This window comes from Benincasa hispida, chromosome 10 (genome assembly GCF_009727055.1).
Source record: "Benincasa hispida cultivar B227 chromosome 10, ASM972705v1, whole genome shotgun sequence".
Lineage (NCBI taxonomy): Eukaryota > Viridiplantae > Streptophyta > Magnoliopsida > Cucurbitales > Cucurbitaceae > Benincasa > Benincasa hispida.
In genome coordinates this window covers 60363060-60376879 of record NC_052358.1, presented here as the reverse complement: position 1 = coordinate 60376879, position 13820 = coordinate 60363060, and the positions used below count along the sequence as shown (strand labels likewise).

At 36.1% G+C, this 13820-nt stretch overlaps 1 protein-coding gene across 1 annotated transcript; it reads left to right on the top strand.

Annotated features, from left to right (window-relative positions):
* The first annotated feature begins 8883 nt into the window (after nucleotides 1-8883).
* On the top strand, nucleotides 8884-9823 carry LOC120089171 (zinc finger protein NUTCRACKER-like). Its single transcript, XM_039046584.1, has 2 exons — nucleotides 8884-8892; nucleotides 9023-9823. Exons 1-2 carry the CDS (start codon nucleotides 8884-8886, stop codon nucleotides 9821-9823), a joined length of 810 nt encoding a protein of 269 aa, XP_038902512.1.
* Nucleotides 9824-13820: the final 3997 nt, after the last annotated feature.

Genomic DNA, 13820 nt, shown 5'->3' with positions numbered 1-13820 from the left:
AAGTGGATCATGCCTTAAGTGATAACCTAAATAGATTTGTAGTATAAGGATTAAGGTGGGATACCTGATCCTTGTGACACTACGGATACAGCCCGCTTTGTAGAGGTTTGCAAGTGTTGTAAAATACTACAGATGGCAGATCTTGACCATTCATGTGGAGACCTGCAAGTGAGGGTGTCCTATACAAAGAGTTTGTACAAGACCAGACCACGAGATGACTAGACTCTGTATATACCGCCATTGATACTAGAGACTTACATCTCACCTAAACAACCATAGGTGACACGACCTCAATCCTGAGTGTTTTAGGAACTCCTGCCTTTGAGGGTGGTCCTTTGATTAATATGGGTGAGAGTGGCCAGATTGCCAACTCAACATGCCTACCTTTTTAGGGACTTGTCTGATCTGGGAGCTGGAAACTTAATCCACAAGATGGAATTCACTCCTTTCCCAAAGCAGTGATAAGTAAAGAGATTGCTCCCTTAAGAGCTGATTCTGGGGCTTGAACATCGTGGCCGCAGCTTCTCATTGGAAGAGAGAACTCAGTCATAGTAGGACTAAGACTTATGTTCAATAGAGGGATCAGTGGTACTTAAGAAGTTAAATGTAACTACAGGGGCATAACGATTATTGGCCGAGCTATACTTATGAGCGATCTGTGAAGGGCTATCGCACTGCTGATTGGTTAAGATGGACATATAATATATCTGTGGTAAGAAAAGTTCAGCTGTCGGTTTTTAGTGGAGTGCCTGGCAGTTAACGGATGGTGGATCTCATGACTAAAGAGTTTAATCAGTTATTCACGTACTGTTGGAGCTTCGAGCTATAGATCCATAAGGTCCCCCTGGTAGCTCAATGGATTCAATTGAGGATCAATTCTTAGTGTTGATTTGAAATGTTCAAATTGATAAGAGGTATTCGATTATATATGATATGATCGGTATGATGTATGAGATACATCTAGTGGAGGATTAATGTGAATGGAATTTACATTAAGTACCATGGAATAGAAAAAGAATTACGGTTTATATGTTTCATGAGATGAAATATTAAAACTATAGGTTGTAAATATAGTATGATAAGTTGGTTATCATTTATATTTATAATAATATTAATTATTGGATAATTAAATCTTTTTTTCTAATAACCAATTGAGTGGGGGGTTATTGGTGGTTTCATGGTAACTGATGATGGGCAAAAATGCACGTTATCATAGTACTAATTTCTTAAACAATGCTGGCTTGCATTGATAAAATATGTTAGATTGCATCCAAAAAGCATTAAGTTTATGATATTGTGGTTGCATGCATTCATCGCATAGGAACAGTTGATTTTTTGTATTTTTATGTAGAATATGAGTTGACGCAAGACGGAAATTGCGATCATAGGAATTCATTGGTCGAGCGCAGCATTACCGCAAGGCTTTGCGGTAATTGTGTTCACAAACATTTGCTCAAGAAGGATTGCCGCAACTTGGTCGGCGCAACTTGGTGGGCACATCTGGATGAAAGGCATAATTAATCGCGATGGGACAGAAAGCTGATGATGGTCGAATCCAAATTAAGTTGACAGGTGCTAACGATAACAAGTACATTCAGCTTTTCGATGGCAGATATTCGGAGCATTAGTCAGGGAATTAAAGCCATCTCATCTGAGCAATCATAAGAGAGAAGCCACCTTCACCCTGAAGCTCTATAAATACCAAAGGCATCCTTCAGAAAAAGGGTCCACCAGTTCGAGAATTCATAAGCTTGGATCGCACGTCTTTGTCCATAGTTTTTCCTTTTTATTTTAAGGCGGAGTAAGAAAAGAGAAAAGACGTCGGACATCGCTCAGGGCAACTCGAGAGAGAACCTTGAGGCGTAGAAGCAGAGAGCGGGCCGACTCTCGTGAGAGTGAGATTATCTTGTGAACACGAGTAGAAAAACAGTGTAAAAGCCTGGGCAGTAAGAGATTACTATCAGGCTCTTTATTCTATCCTTGCATTGTTATTTTGTACTTTATCTTTGTATTTATGCAATGGAAGTTCTTATTCTACATCTGTTCACTCTCTTAGCACGCATGAGTAGCTAAACTAGTCGAATGGGTTGAGATGAACTAAGCTAACATGACCTAGGAAGTTCATTGCTTGCGATTATCTTGTGTTATGTTGTGCCAAATACCCCTTTAGAGCTACTCAAGAGAGAGTCTAAAGAAAGAACCTAAGACTCAAGAGAGCAAGATTAGAACTGCATAAACAGAGATAAGGACTTAGAGATAAGCTCTGTTTGTCAACCTGCATCACATGCATCCTAGAGATGGGAATAATATTATGTGGTCACCTTATTTGTGTGTGTGTCATTTTGTCGTCGCATAAATAAGAATAGAGGCTTATGTGTAGGTCCTATAGACTTATCACATATATCACATGCGTTCTAGCCTAGAAGTCGTGGCATTCGCACCGAGAGGTGGTTTACTGTTGTATGTATGTTGCGTGATCGCATAGCATGAACGCATCCTAGGAAGTGTTAGCTGAAACTTTTCTCAACCCGTTCACCGCATACTCATTGCATCTTTCGTGTATTCAACTCTTTTCAAACTCCACCACATTTACTTGCTTAATTCTTGCTAATTACCTAGGGAATTAGGAAAACATCATGAAGAAAATGGATTATCGATGAACGGAAATAAACAGAAAGATGATAATGGTAATGATCATAACATTTAATACTAAGATTAAGTGATTAAGTGTTCGATACATGGTGTGAATGAAAGATTAAAAAGATGAATACAAGTGATGAAATAGAGATTAGAAACAAATACAGAAGGAGTGTCAACGTCTTGACACAGATTCTGAACAGAGGTTTTGCTTGCCGGCGAGTGGTAGAAATGGAGAGGAGAGCTTCCCTTTCAGGCTTGCTCTTCTGGTAGAAATGATCTTCGCACAGAGCTTCAATGGCGGGGATTGGAAGGATTCCTTGCTCGGAGACTCTCTTCTCGGCCTTGTCTCTTAATTATCCCGGATATACTCTAGACAGTCGCTTCAGACCAGTCTCTCTCTCAGAATCGATATATGCACGTCTCTATGTATTCAAGTATATCTCTCAGTGAATTTGCAGAAGCTATTTATAGGTGAAGCTTGGCTCTTTGACTTCATGAACCCCACTTTATGGTTATGGTAGTTCCTAAAATGGCAGAGTGAATATCCCTTCTATTACGCAATCAACCCGTCAGAAATGCACAACTGAAAGCTGTACATTTGTCAGAATCCTCTGCAAATGTGTTGTTTTTACATCTTCGATCGATCGCCACATGTGGTGTTGTTTTTTATTACCGCATGCGGTTGAATTTGCATTGATCGCTAAGCTCTTGATTGATTGTCGTATGCGCCATCATTGCGTTGATCATCTCTTCATTCCTGAATGATGGGCGCAATGCAACGTAGATGTGTTGTTGATTTTATCCTTGAGCCATTAACGCATGCGGTGACTGATTTCCTGCAAAACAGAAATTGAAATACTCTATTCTACCATTGCAATGGTGTTAGTGGGTGTATTGACGACATTTTATAATTCTCACATTTCTTAGCCAATTTCTATACTATCGACGTAACTTTTCTTTCTTTTTGCCGCAATATCTAAATAAAACAGTATAAATAACTTGTATCTCTACAAGTTATCACACTCCCAAATTTAGATATATGCTTGTCCTCAAGCATATCTTCACTAAAGCAATATTGTTCAGTTCTTATCTTAAATTTTTCGTCGATTGTTTGCTCTGAATGCTCCACCTAGGCAACATTACTTAATAACGCAATTTCTTTCTATCCTTGATAATTCATAAACAAGCCCTATTTTATTCTTCTATACAACAAATCTCTACTAAAAAATTCCCTTATAGTTTTAAAAAGAATGTTTACCTCTTCATGCAAAAACAACTTGATACGACTTGAATGCGGTGGTCGGGTTGCATTATTTTATTAGAGACTGTTGATCATGGTTACACCCTTCGTTTTGGCTTGTTCCCACGGGTGTCATGCGAACATCCAACCACGGTTGTGTGTCAATCTCAACTTCAACTCTTGATTTTCAACTAAGTTCACTAGAAGAAATTCGGGCTTCAATGTTGGTTTTAAACCGACATTAAAGGGCTTTAATGTCGGTTGGCAACCGATATTAAAGATAGTGTTATTAAAGACCTTTAATGTTGGTTGCCTTTAATGTTGGTTTTAAATCGACATTAAAGGCCTTTAGTAACACCAATATTGCAGCCTTCAATGTCGGTTGCAACCGACATTAAAGGTTTTCAGTGATTAAAGGTCTTTAATGTCGGTTTCAACTGATAGTAAAGCCTATGTTTTTTTTCATTCTTAACCGACATTGAAGCCTGAATTTATCCGGTTTTTTAAATTCCGTTGCCGAATCCATTTTTTTGGTCAAATAAGTTAAAAACGACATTATATGTCTCGTGTTGGGTCAGGCAATGTCCGTCATTGTTTTATATTAAAGAGTATAAAAAAATTTCATGCGAGCCTATCAATATTTGTCTTCCACCTATGAATTTATCCACAAACAAGAATCAATATTTCCAATCCATTACATATACTCATCAATATTTGTCTTCCACCTACGAATTTATCCACAAACAAGAATCACAATGCCAGAAACAGACTTTCATAGAATACTTACACTAAAGCCATCATTTCTCTCATTCACAAATATAAAGTAGTACTAATTCCATGAATAAACAAGAATCACAATACCATGAATACAGCTTCCAATAATAAACAGATCATGTCTTCCACCTATGAATTTATCCACAAACAAGAATCACAATACCAGAACCAGAATTTCATATAATTCTTACACCAAAGCCATCATTTCTCTCATTCACAAATATCAATTAGTACTAATTCCATGAATAAACCAGAATCACAATACCATGAATACAACTTCCGATAATAAACAGATCATGTCTTCCACCTATGAATTTATCCACAAACAAGAATCACAATACTAGAACCAGACTTTCATAGAATACTTACACCAAGCCAACCAGAACCAGACTTTCATAGAATACTTACACCAAAGCCATCATTTCTCTCATTCACAAATATCATGTAGTACTAATTCCATGAATAAACAAGAATCACAATACCATGAATACAGCTTCCAATAATAAATAGATCATGTCTTCCACCTATGAATTTATCCACAAACAAGAATCACAATACCAGAACCAGACTTTCATATAATAATACACCAAAGCTATCATTTCTCTCATTTACAAATATCAATTAGTACTAATTCCATGAATAAACCAGAATCACAATACCATGAATACAGCTTCCGATAATAAACAGATCACATCTTCCACCTATGAATTTATCCACAAACAAGAATCACAATACCAGAACCAGACTTTCATAGAATACTTACACCAAAGCCATCATTTCTCTCATTCAAAAATATCAAGTAGTACTAATTTCATGAATAAACAAGAATCACAATACCAGAATCACAATACCATAAATACAGCTTCCAATAATAAACAGATCATGTCTTCTACCTATGAATTTATCCACAAACAAGAATCACAATACCAGAACCAGACTTTCAAAGAATACTTACACCAAGCCATCATTTCTCTCATCCACAAATATCAAGTAGTACTAATTCCATGAATAAACAACAATCACAATACCAGAATCACAATACCATGAATACGCTTCCAATAATAGATAGATCATGTCTTCCACCTATGAATTTATCCACAAATTCATTCTAAGCTAGCATTTACATTCTATTGAGACAAAAAACAAGAATTACATCCTTACACAAATCGGCCAACAAAACTTGCCCATTGGGTCCGAATTACGTCGATCTCTCCTTGCGTATATGCATCTTTTGTATTGAACTACAAAAAGGGAAAAAAAAGATAAATTCAACATAAGTTTACGTACATTTATTAAATTAAAGCTAGCACTATATAAAAATAAATAATTTACGTACGAGGCTAGTAATGGGAGTAGTAGGATTATGCACTATTTCGTGTATATACTTTTGCACATAGTATCCGCATCCTACAAAATCTAATTGACGAGGGCACTGCATATAAAGAAGTTAAAAACAATTGTTAAATTGTTATAAAGAAGTCGAATGAAATAAATTGTTAAAAAATGAATACAAATTTACCTTTACAGGTTTCCATTTTGGAGAAGACCGATAGTGTTGGAGATCGTGCTTGGTTTGCCATGTTTTCAATCCACTAAATAGTTAAAAACATTAATTAAACATAATTACTTCAATTAAGAGCTAAGAAAGTTCAATTACACTTACATATTTATAACTCCATGAAAATCCTCTTTAACTTTGCTTTGAATAGAATCCAAAACATAAACACAATTTTCTTGTAGATTGATTACAATCAATATCCAATGATAACTATAATAAGCAACAATTTTGAAATATTAGTACGTGTATAATGCAAATTAAAAATAACTTAAGAACATGTATCTACTTACCCTGTGTTATATTGAATGAGGACTATTTGGTCTAAATTAGCCAATTCTAGTTGATTGGCTAAATTTCTGGATCGGATATCTTGAGACTTCACGTGTGGCGATATTCTTGCTTGATCAATTATAAAAAAACTTCTTCATAATATCACGACCACATTCATCCCAAAGATACCTAAACAAAGTAAAAGTTATTATTTATCAACATGAAACAAAGTATACATGAGTGAATCTAGATAAGTAATACTTACGCAATATATGTCAAAATACACATGTAGCCTATTTCAACCATATTGCAATATTGGAGCAGATCATCACGACCTAAACAAATAAATTTGTCTCTTCCAAATATATGCTCGCCCAAAGAGATACGGATCATGTCTACATCGTTCATGTTATGCATGGCATGTTTGTTAAATAATTTGATAGTATCATTAGCGTTAGCATATTTGGAGGACTGGCTAAAGCTCTTAATTGGTGAATGATCCTACCATAACCAAAGTTACAAAAATTCAAAGTAGGAAAAATAATAAATAACCAAACTCATAAACTGAAAAGGAAACATACTTTTTTCTCGTCACCATAACTACAAGTTCACGAGGCCATTTTACGAAGTTGCCCATTGCTTGCTTTAGAACTCTATTTTACCCTTCACAGGAATTGATTATAGGCAAATCTTCTCCAATGACAATACTGTCAATCCAGAACTTTAACAGTTAAGCATGACACAATCATCATCAAATGTTGTGGCTACTGGCTAACAGTATTATCTACAGTTCCCTATAGGCCAAATGGCAATGGTGTCCCTTAACATATTTAAAAAGACTTAGTGTCATGCATGGTTAAGCACGTACAATATGATTAAAATTTAAAAGTCACAATAAATAAATTACCTCCAAATCTTCTTTAGACATCTTCTCAGTATCTTCTTCTTTAAACATCTTCTCAGTATCTTCTTCAGATGCACTTAGTGCAACACTTCCAACAGATGATTTGGACTGATGAGATTGTTTGTTGTGAGTTCTTTCTTTTGACATTTTACCATGTCGAACAATTTTTTTACTAGAGCCTCCTTCAATTTCTTGGCTCATAGAGGACTTTGGTTTTACTAATTTGAAATATTGAGAATGGGAAACAAAATCACCCATTCCTCTAACATTTCCCCAATGTTCTTCCGTACCCAATGCTTCGGTGATAACATCTTCACCTTCATGAACTTCAGCCAATTTATCCTGTAAAACATATTACAATTTTCACAAAATATCTATATCATCTTAAACTTATATATATGTCATCTTAAATTTTGCATAATATATACTTACAATCTGATTGGCACATTCTTGAGTAACTTCATCAAAGTATTCATTATTCTTTCCTTTTCTTACTTCTTTCCATAAAGTCGCCCGATAAGAAGGGTCATTCGATAGGTTCTACATGAACATACATATTTAATTAGCATAAACACATTAGAATAAAATATTTAATTTAAGTCAAATAACTCACTAATTCTTGGGCAAGATTCACATAGCCCTTCTAAGAAATGTGGTGATTATATACACATTTTGCACGTCTTTCTTTTTTAACACGGCTGATTTTCTGTACAACAAATCTAGTTGAAGTTACCTATCAAAACAATGATAATGTTGACATGTAATTTATTGTGAATGACTTACCTCTCATTCTTCACTCAATCGTTCATTGACGAACGATGTCCAATGATCTTGCTCTATATGAGAATATTGTTGCGGTGGGAATTGCAAGACTGAAGGTTCATTCTTAAATGGAAGTATGAACTTTTGAGTCAACATTGACTTGAAAGTCCGAAACTTCCTAGATGCAGACATTAGTATACAATGTTTGGACTTAGAGTCCACATTGAACGATATTTGCACAATGAAAAAAGTAGTTAAATAATAAACTAATAAACTACTATAAAGTTTAGAAAACATACCGCTATACAATCAAAAGGTTTGTCTTTTAAATGATTTGGAACTTTTTTCCAAGAATCATACGTTATAGGAATTTGTTGTCGAACACAAACTCCTATATAACTCTGCATCTTTTTTGCTCCAGATCCAACTAGTTGTCCATGTTCATTATAATCAATGGTCAACCATTGCCTACATGTCCTTATTTGTGCCAACTCAGACATTGTAGTTAGGCCACGTGGTATACTTATTCTACTATATTTTTATGGGATCATATTTCTATCATCCTCACTGCTACTTGTTGAAGTTTCCATGTCAATCTACAAAAAAAAAAAAAAAAAAAAAAAACAAAAAACATTACTCACACAAAAAACATATAATCTTAATATTTAAATACATATAGCCATAGTAAATGACATACCATGTTTAATACATTATTTATCAACCCATCTCACAGTCATGTCTAATGTATGTGGATGTTGTATCATCAATCTCAGTCAATGTATTAACATTGGACATTCTCAGTAAATATATATATATATAACTCTAATAATTAAATGTAAATAATTAATTAACTAATTAATTATGTTTTAATCAGTATGGAAATTGTGTGAAACACAGGAGAGATAGCTTCATAACTCACAGGGCATTTTGCGATGCATTAGCAGAAGAAACAGCAAGAGTAAAAGTAGGAACAACAGTAAGCAATAATTTCAACTATAATTCAATGGGTGGAGGGTGCATAGAAGATAAAACAGGGTTATTCACGGGCCAACACTTTGGTTCAATTTTGAAGCCAATTTTAGTGAAGGAAGCAACAATGACAATAAGAAGCAATGTTCAAATGATTGGGGGGCCGATGATGATGTACGGTGAAGATGGAGTTTGGGGAAACCAATTAACAATGGGTGATTATTATATTAATCATAATCAAAATCAAGGGTTAATGATGAATAATGGAGGAGTTTCTTCATTATACAGCCATCAATTACAGCAAATGAATCAAACCAAGATGGGAAATATGTCAGCTACAGCTTTGTTGCAGAAAGCTGCTGAAATTGGGCCAACTTGTACTACTACTACCACCACTAGATCAACCCCATCACTACTACAACTACAACAGGGGTTTTTGTTTAATAATGGGAGTGAGTTTTGTAATTCTTCTAGTACTACAAGTAGACCAATTATTGTTGTTGAGAATGAGAATAATGGGAATGGGAATGAGATGTACACTGCAAAACAGCGACGTACTCATAGTGAATTTGAGTGTGGAAGTGGAAGTGGAAGTGGAATAACAGGAATAGGGGAGACGAGGGAACAGGATAATGTGTTAATAAACTCATCAAAACATAGCATTACAATTGAGCTTACAGACAGCTCAACTGACCAATCAAACTAAATACGAACACTTGATTAAGCTAGATGCAAACGATGTGAGAATTTCTGATGAAACTGATCTAAGGAGGCAGGTTCAAAGGAAAAATGGAAAGAACTATGGAGAAAAGGGAGAATATAGAATACCTGCGATGGAGAAGCTTGGATGACGAGCTCCTTTCCGATTCTAGCAAGGCATGTGACTAAGTGAGTGAAGGTGAAACCGCCCGATGACCAAACGAGAGAGAGAGAATCGCAGCTACTGAGAGAGGAGAAAACCCCACCTAAAGACAACAGTGAAGATAACCTCACCTAAAGGTAAACGGCCGACCAGCAGCTACTGAGAGAGGAGAAAACCCCACCTAAAGACAACAGTGAAGATAACCTCACCTAAAGGTAAACGGCCGACCAGCAGCTACTGAGAGAGGAGAGAGTTTATTTGGGTAGGTGAGACTAGCAAGGGTTTGAGTTTGAGTTTTGGTAAAGTGAGAGAGCTGAGAGAAATGAAATTTAGGTCTATGCGCGCGAGAGGGAAATGAAAATTTTGATAAAATAAAAAATAATAATGGGAGGCCTTCAATGTCAGTTTTAAACTGAAATTGTAGGCCATCTTCAATGTCGGTTTAAAACCGACATTGAAGATCCATTTTTTCCAACCGACATAATACATCCGATAATACTATTTTCAATCAACATTGAAGCCCGAATTTCTTCTAGTGGTTTAACTTTTGCTGGTCAGAGGAGTTATCTCTTAGCACTATTTTACCTTTTATCCTTCAAAATTCTGCTCAAACCTTCTTTTCAAACTTTTGTCTAAGTGTTTGTCTATTCTGTCCAAACAACGCAATGAGGACCTTGCGCAACTCTAAATTTGGGGGTGGGGAAGGTCTGAGCAGATGCGATCAAGTAGATGCAGTCATTAAGAAAAATGCGTTCATTATTATTAAAAAAAAATTGTGTTCATACAAAACTCCAATGTCAGCACAAGGGAAATCCCAAAACAATCCTAATCTGATAAGAGTTAAGTCGTGAAAGGAACCTACTCGTAGTTGGATGTTCGTATGACACCCTTGGGAGCAAGCCAAAACGAAGGTGGGTTTCCAAGAACGACGCAATTTGAAGAAGAAAAAAGAAAAAAATGAGAAGAAAAAAAAAATATATATATATACATAAAAGAATATAAGAGACAACTCCTCTGACCAGCAAAAGTTATACTTAGCTGAAATTCAAGAGTTAAAGTTGAGATTGGCACACAACTGTAGTTGGATGTTCGCATGACACCCATGGGAACAAGCCAAAACGAAGGGTGTAACCATGATCAACAATCTCTAATAAATGACACAAATTTGACCACCGCATCCGGACGCATCGAGCGAAGGATTGTCTAAGTATTAGTCAGAAAGTGCAAAGTATAAGAAATATTGCTAAGGGTATGTATTACTCATCATGGCAGCGCTATTAACAATGCAAAATAAAAGACAAGAATTAACGCAATAATTGACAAAAGATGATAAGTAAAAAGGCTAATGCATATGGAAAGAATAGTCACTCAATTGTATTAAAATTAACTAAGTATACAAAGAATTATAATCATCGCAACACAAAATTTAAGCATGTACAAAAAAATCAAGGTATAGCTTATATACATAAAAATAATGAATGAATAAAAGAATGGCCACAAATGAAAAATTGCAGATTTATTAAGAAGGTGGCATACCTCCAAATTTAAAGTTGCGGTGGGGGCTCTAGAGGAGGATTTTGCGGAGGAACTTGAGGCGCTTCTTCAAAATGCAGAGGTTGCTGTAAATGGGGAGGCACCATGGGACCATGTAGGTATGCTGTCAAAAAGTTAAAATATTCATGGTTGCGCTCCGCCATTTGTCTCTGGTTCAGGTGGATAGTGAAAATATTGCATTGAATATTGATCAACACCTGTCGCGTCATCGTAAAACTACGTTGTAATTCTGTGTGGCTCTCTTGTAGCTCTGTTATTCTTTGGCAGAAGAAATTTTGTTGTCGCATGCGAAGTGAATGCATCTCTGCTAGGTAGCAGCAAGGGTTGCAGTGGTGGGATGCGCCTGCGATGTTTCACCAGCAACAGTTTGAGATTGAGCGGAAGTGCCTTCACCCAAACAGTGTGGGTCGTCAACATGCGGCGATGGAGGTGAAAAATGTGGTGGAGATGGATGGGGGGAAGATGTTGCTGGGGATGCGTTGTCTGAGTCAGGAGTGAGGAGGAGATTGGTAAAGTTTTTCAGAAGTGGGGAAAGGGTTCCATAGGTGGGCTTGGAGGACGAATAATTAAAGGTAAGGGGTCCAACGGTATTTGTTCTTGCATTGATTGCTCTTGGACTTTTTCCTTTATGTAAAAGATGTTGGGATTGGTAAAATAAATTTATGTAACCAGTCTGCTTATGTGTTATTAGATCCTGGTGCTACACATTCATTTATATCGAGCATGTTTGCATTACATATAGATAGATTACTTGAAAACATGCCTAAGGACGTGTTTATTTCTATGCCTGTAGGAGATATTTTAGTAGTACATGAGTATTAGAAGAAGTTTGAGGTAGTCATTGACAACCAGAGTTTATGGGTTGATCTAATTCCAATAGAGTTACTTGAGTTTGATGCTATTTTTGGCATGGATTTTCTGAGTAAGTATCATGCCTCTGTTGATTGTTTTAAGAGAGAAGTAGTATTTAAAGGCCAGAAGAACAGGAATTATTGTTTGTGGGAAGTAAAAGACTTCTCCCTAGTAGTTTGATATCAACAGTGAAAGCTCGGAAGTTGGTGAACAAAGGATGTGTTGTCTATTTGGCACATGTGAATGTTTCACAGGATAATAGGATGAAGCCTGAAAATGTGACTGTAGTGCAGGATTTTCTTGATGTATTCTCTAAGGAGTTATCAGGATTGCCACCTGACAAGAAAGTTGAGTTTACGATTGACCTAATTTCACATGTACCATACAGGATGACACCAACTGAGTTGAAAGAACTAAAGGTACAATTATAGGAGTTAGTTGATAAGGGGTATATTGATCCAGTGTGTCACCCTGGGGAGTGCCGGTCCTATTTGGAAAGAAGAAAGACAATACTCTCAGGTTGTGTATAGATTATAGGAAACTTAATAAGGTAACAATTAGGAAAAAGTATCCTTTACCTCGTATAGATGATCTTTTTTATCAGTTAAAGGGAGCCACAGTGTTCTCTAAGATAGACTTGAGGTCAGGATACCATCAGTTAAAGGTAAAAGAAACAGATGTTCCAAAAATTGCTTTCAGGACTAGATATGGGTACTATGAATTTCTAGTAATTCCATTTGGTTTGACGAATGCCCCTGTGGTATTCATGGATCTTATGAACAGGATATTCCATCCCTATCTGGATCAGTTTATAATAGTTTTTATTGATGATATTCTGGTTTATTCTAGTAGTAGAGAAAAACATGTAGAACATCTAAGGTTAGTGCTTCAGACGTTGCGAGAAAAGAAGCTGTATGCCAAGTTAAGTAAGTTTGATTTCTGGTTAAATCAAGTTGTATTCCTGGGGCATATTGTATTTGCAGCAAGAGTTACTGTAGATCCCCAGAAGACAGAAGCAATCGTGAATTGGGAGCAACCGACCTTTACGATATCTGAGGTACATAGTTTCCTGGGTTTAGCAGGTTACTATAGGCGATTTGTGGAAGGCTTTTCTAGGATAACTTTTCCATTGACCAGTTTGACCAGGAAAGATGTGAAGTTTGAATGGTCTCCTAATTATGAGCATATTTTCCAAGAGTTGAAACGAAGATTAGTATCAACTCTAATACTTACAGTTCCTACTTCAGGTAAGGAGTTTGAGATTTATTGTGATGTGTTTCGACAGGGACTAGGTTGTGTTCTAATTTAGGAAGGTAGAGTGATAGTCTATGCTTCTATATAGTTAAAGAAGCATGAGTGTAAATACCCTATGCATGATTTGGAATTAGCAGCAGTAGTTCTAACTCTTAAGCTATGAAGACATTACTTGTTTGGT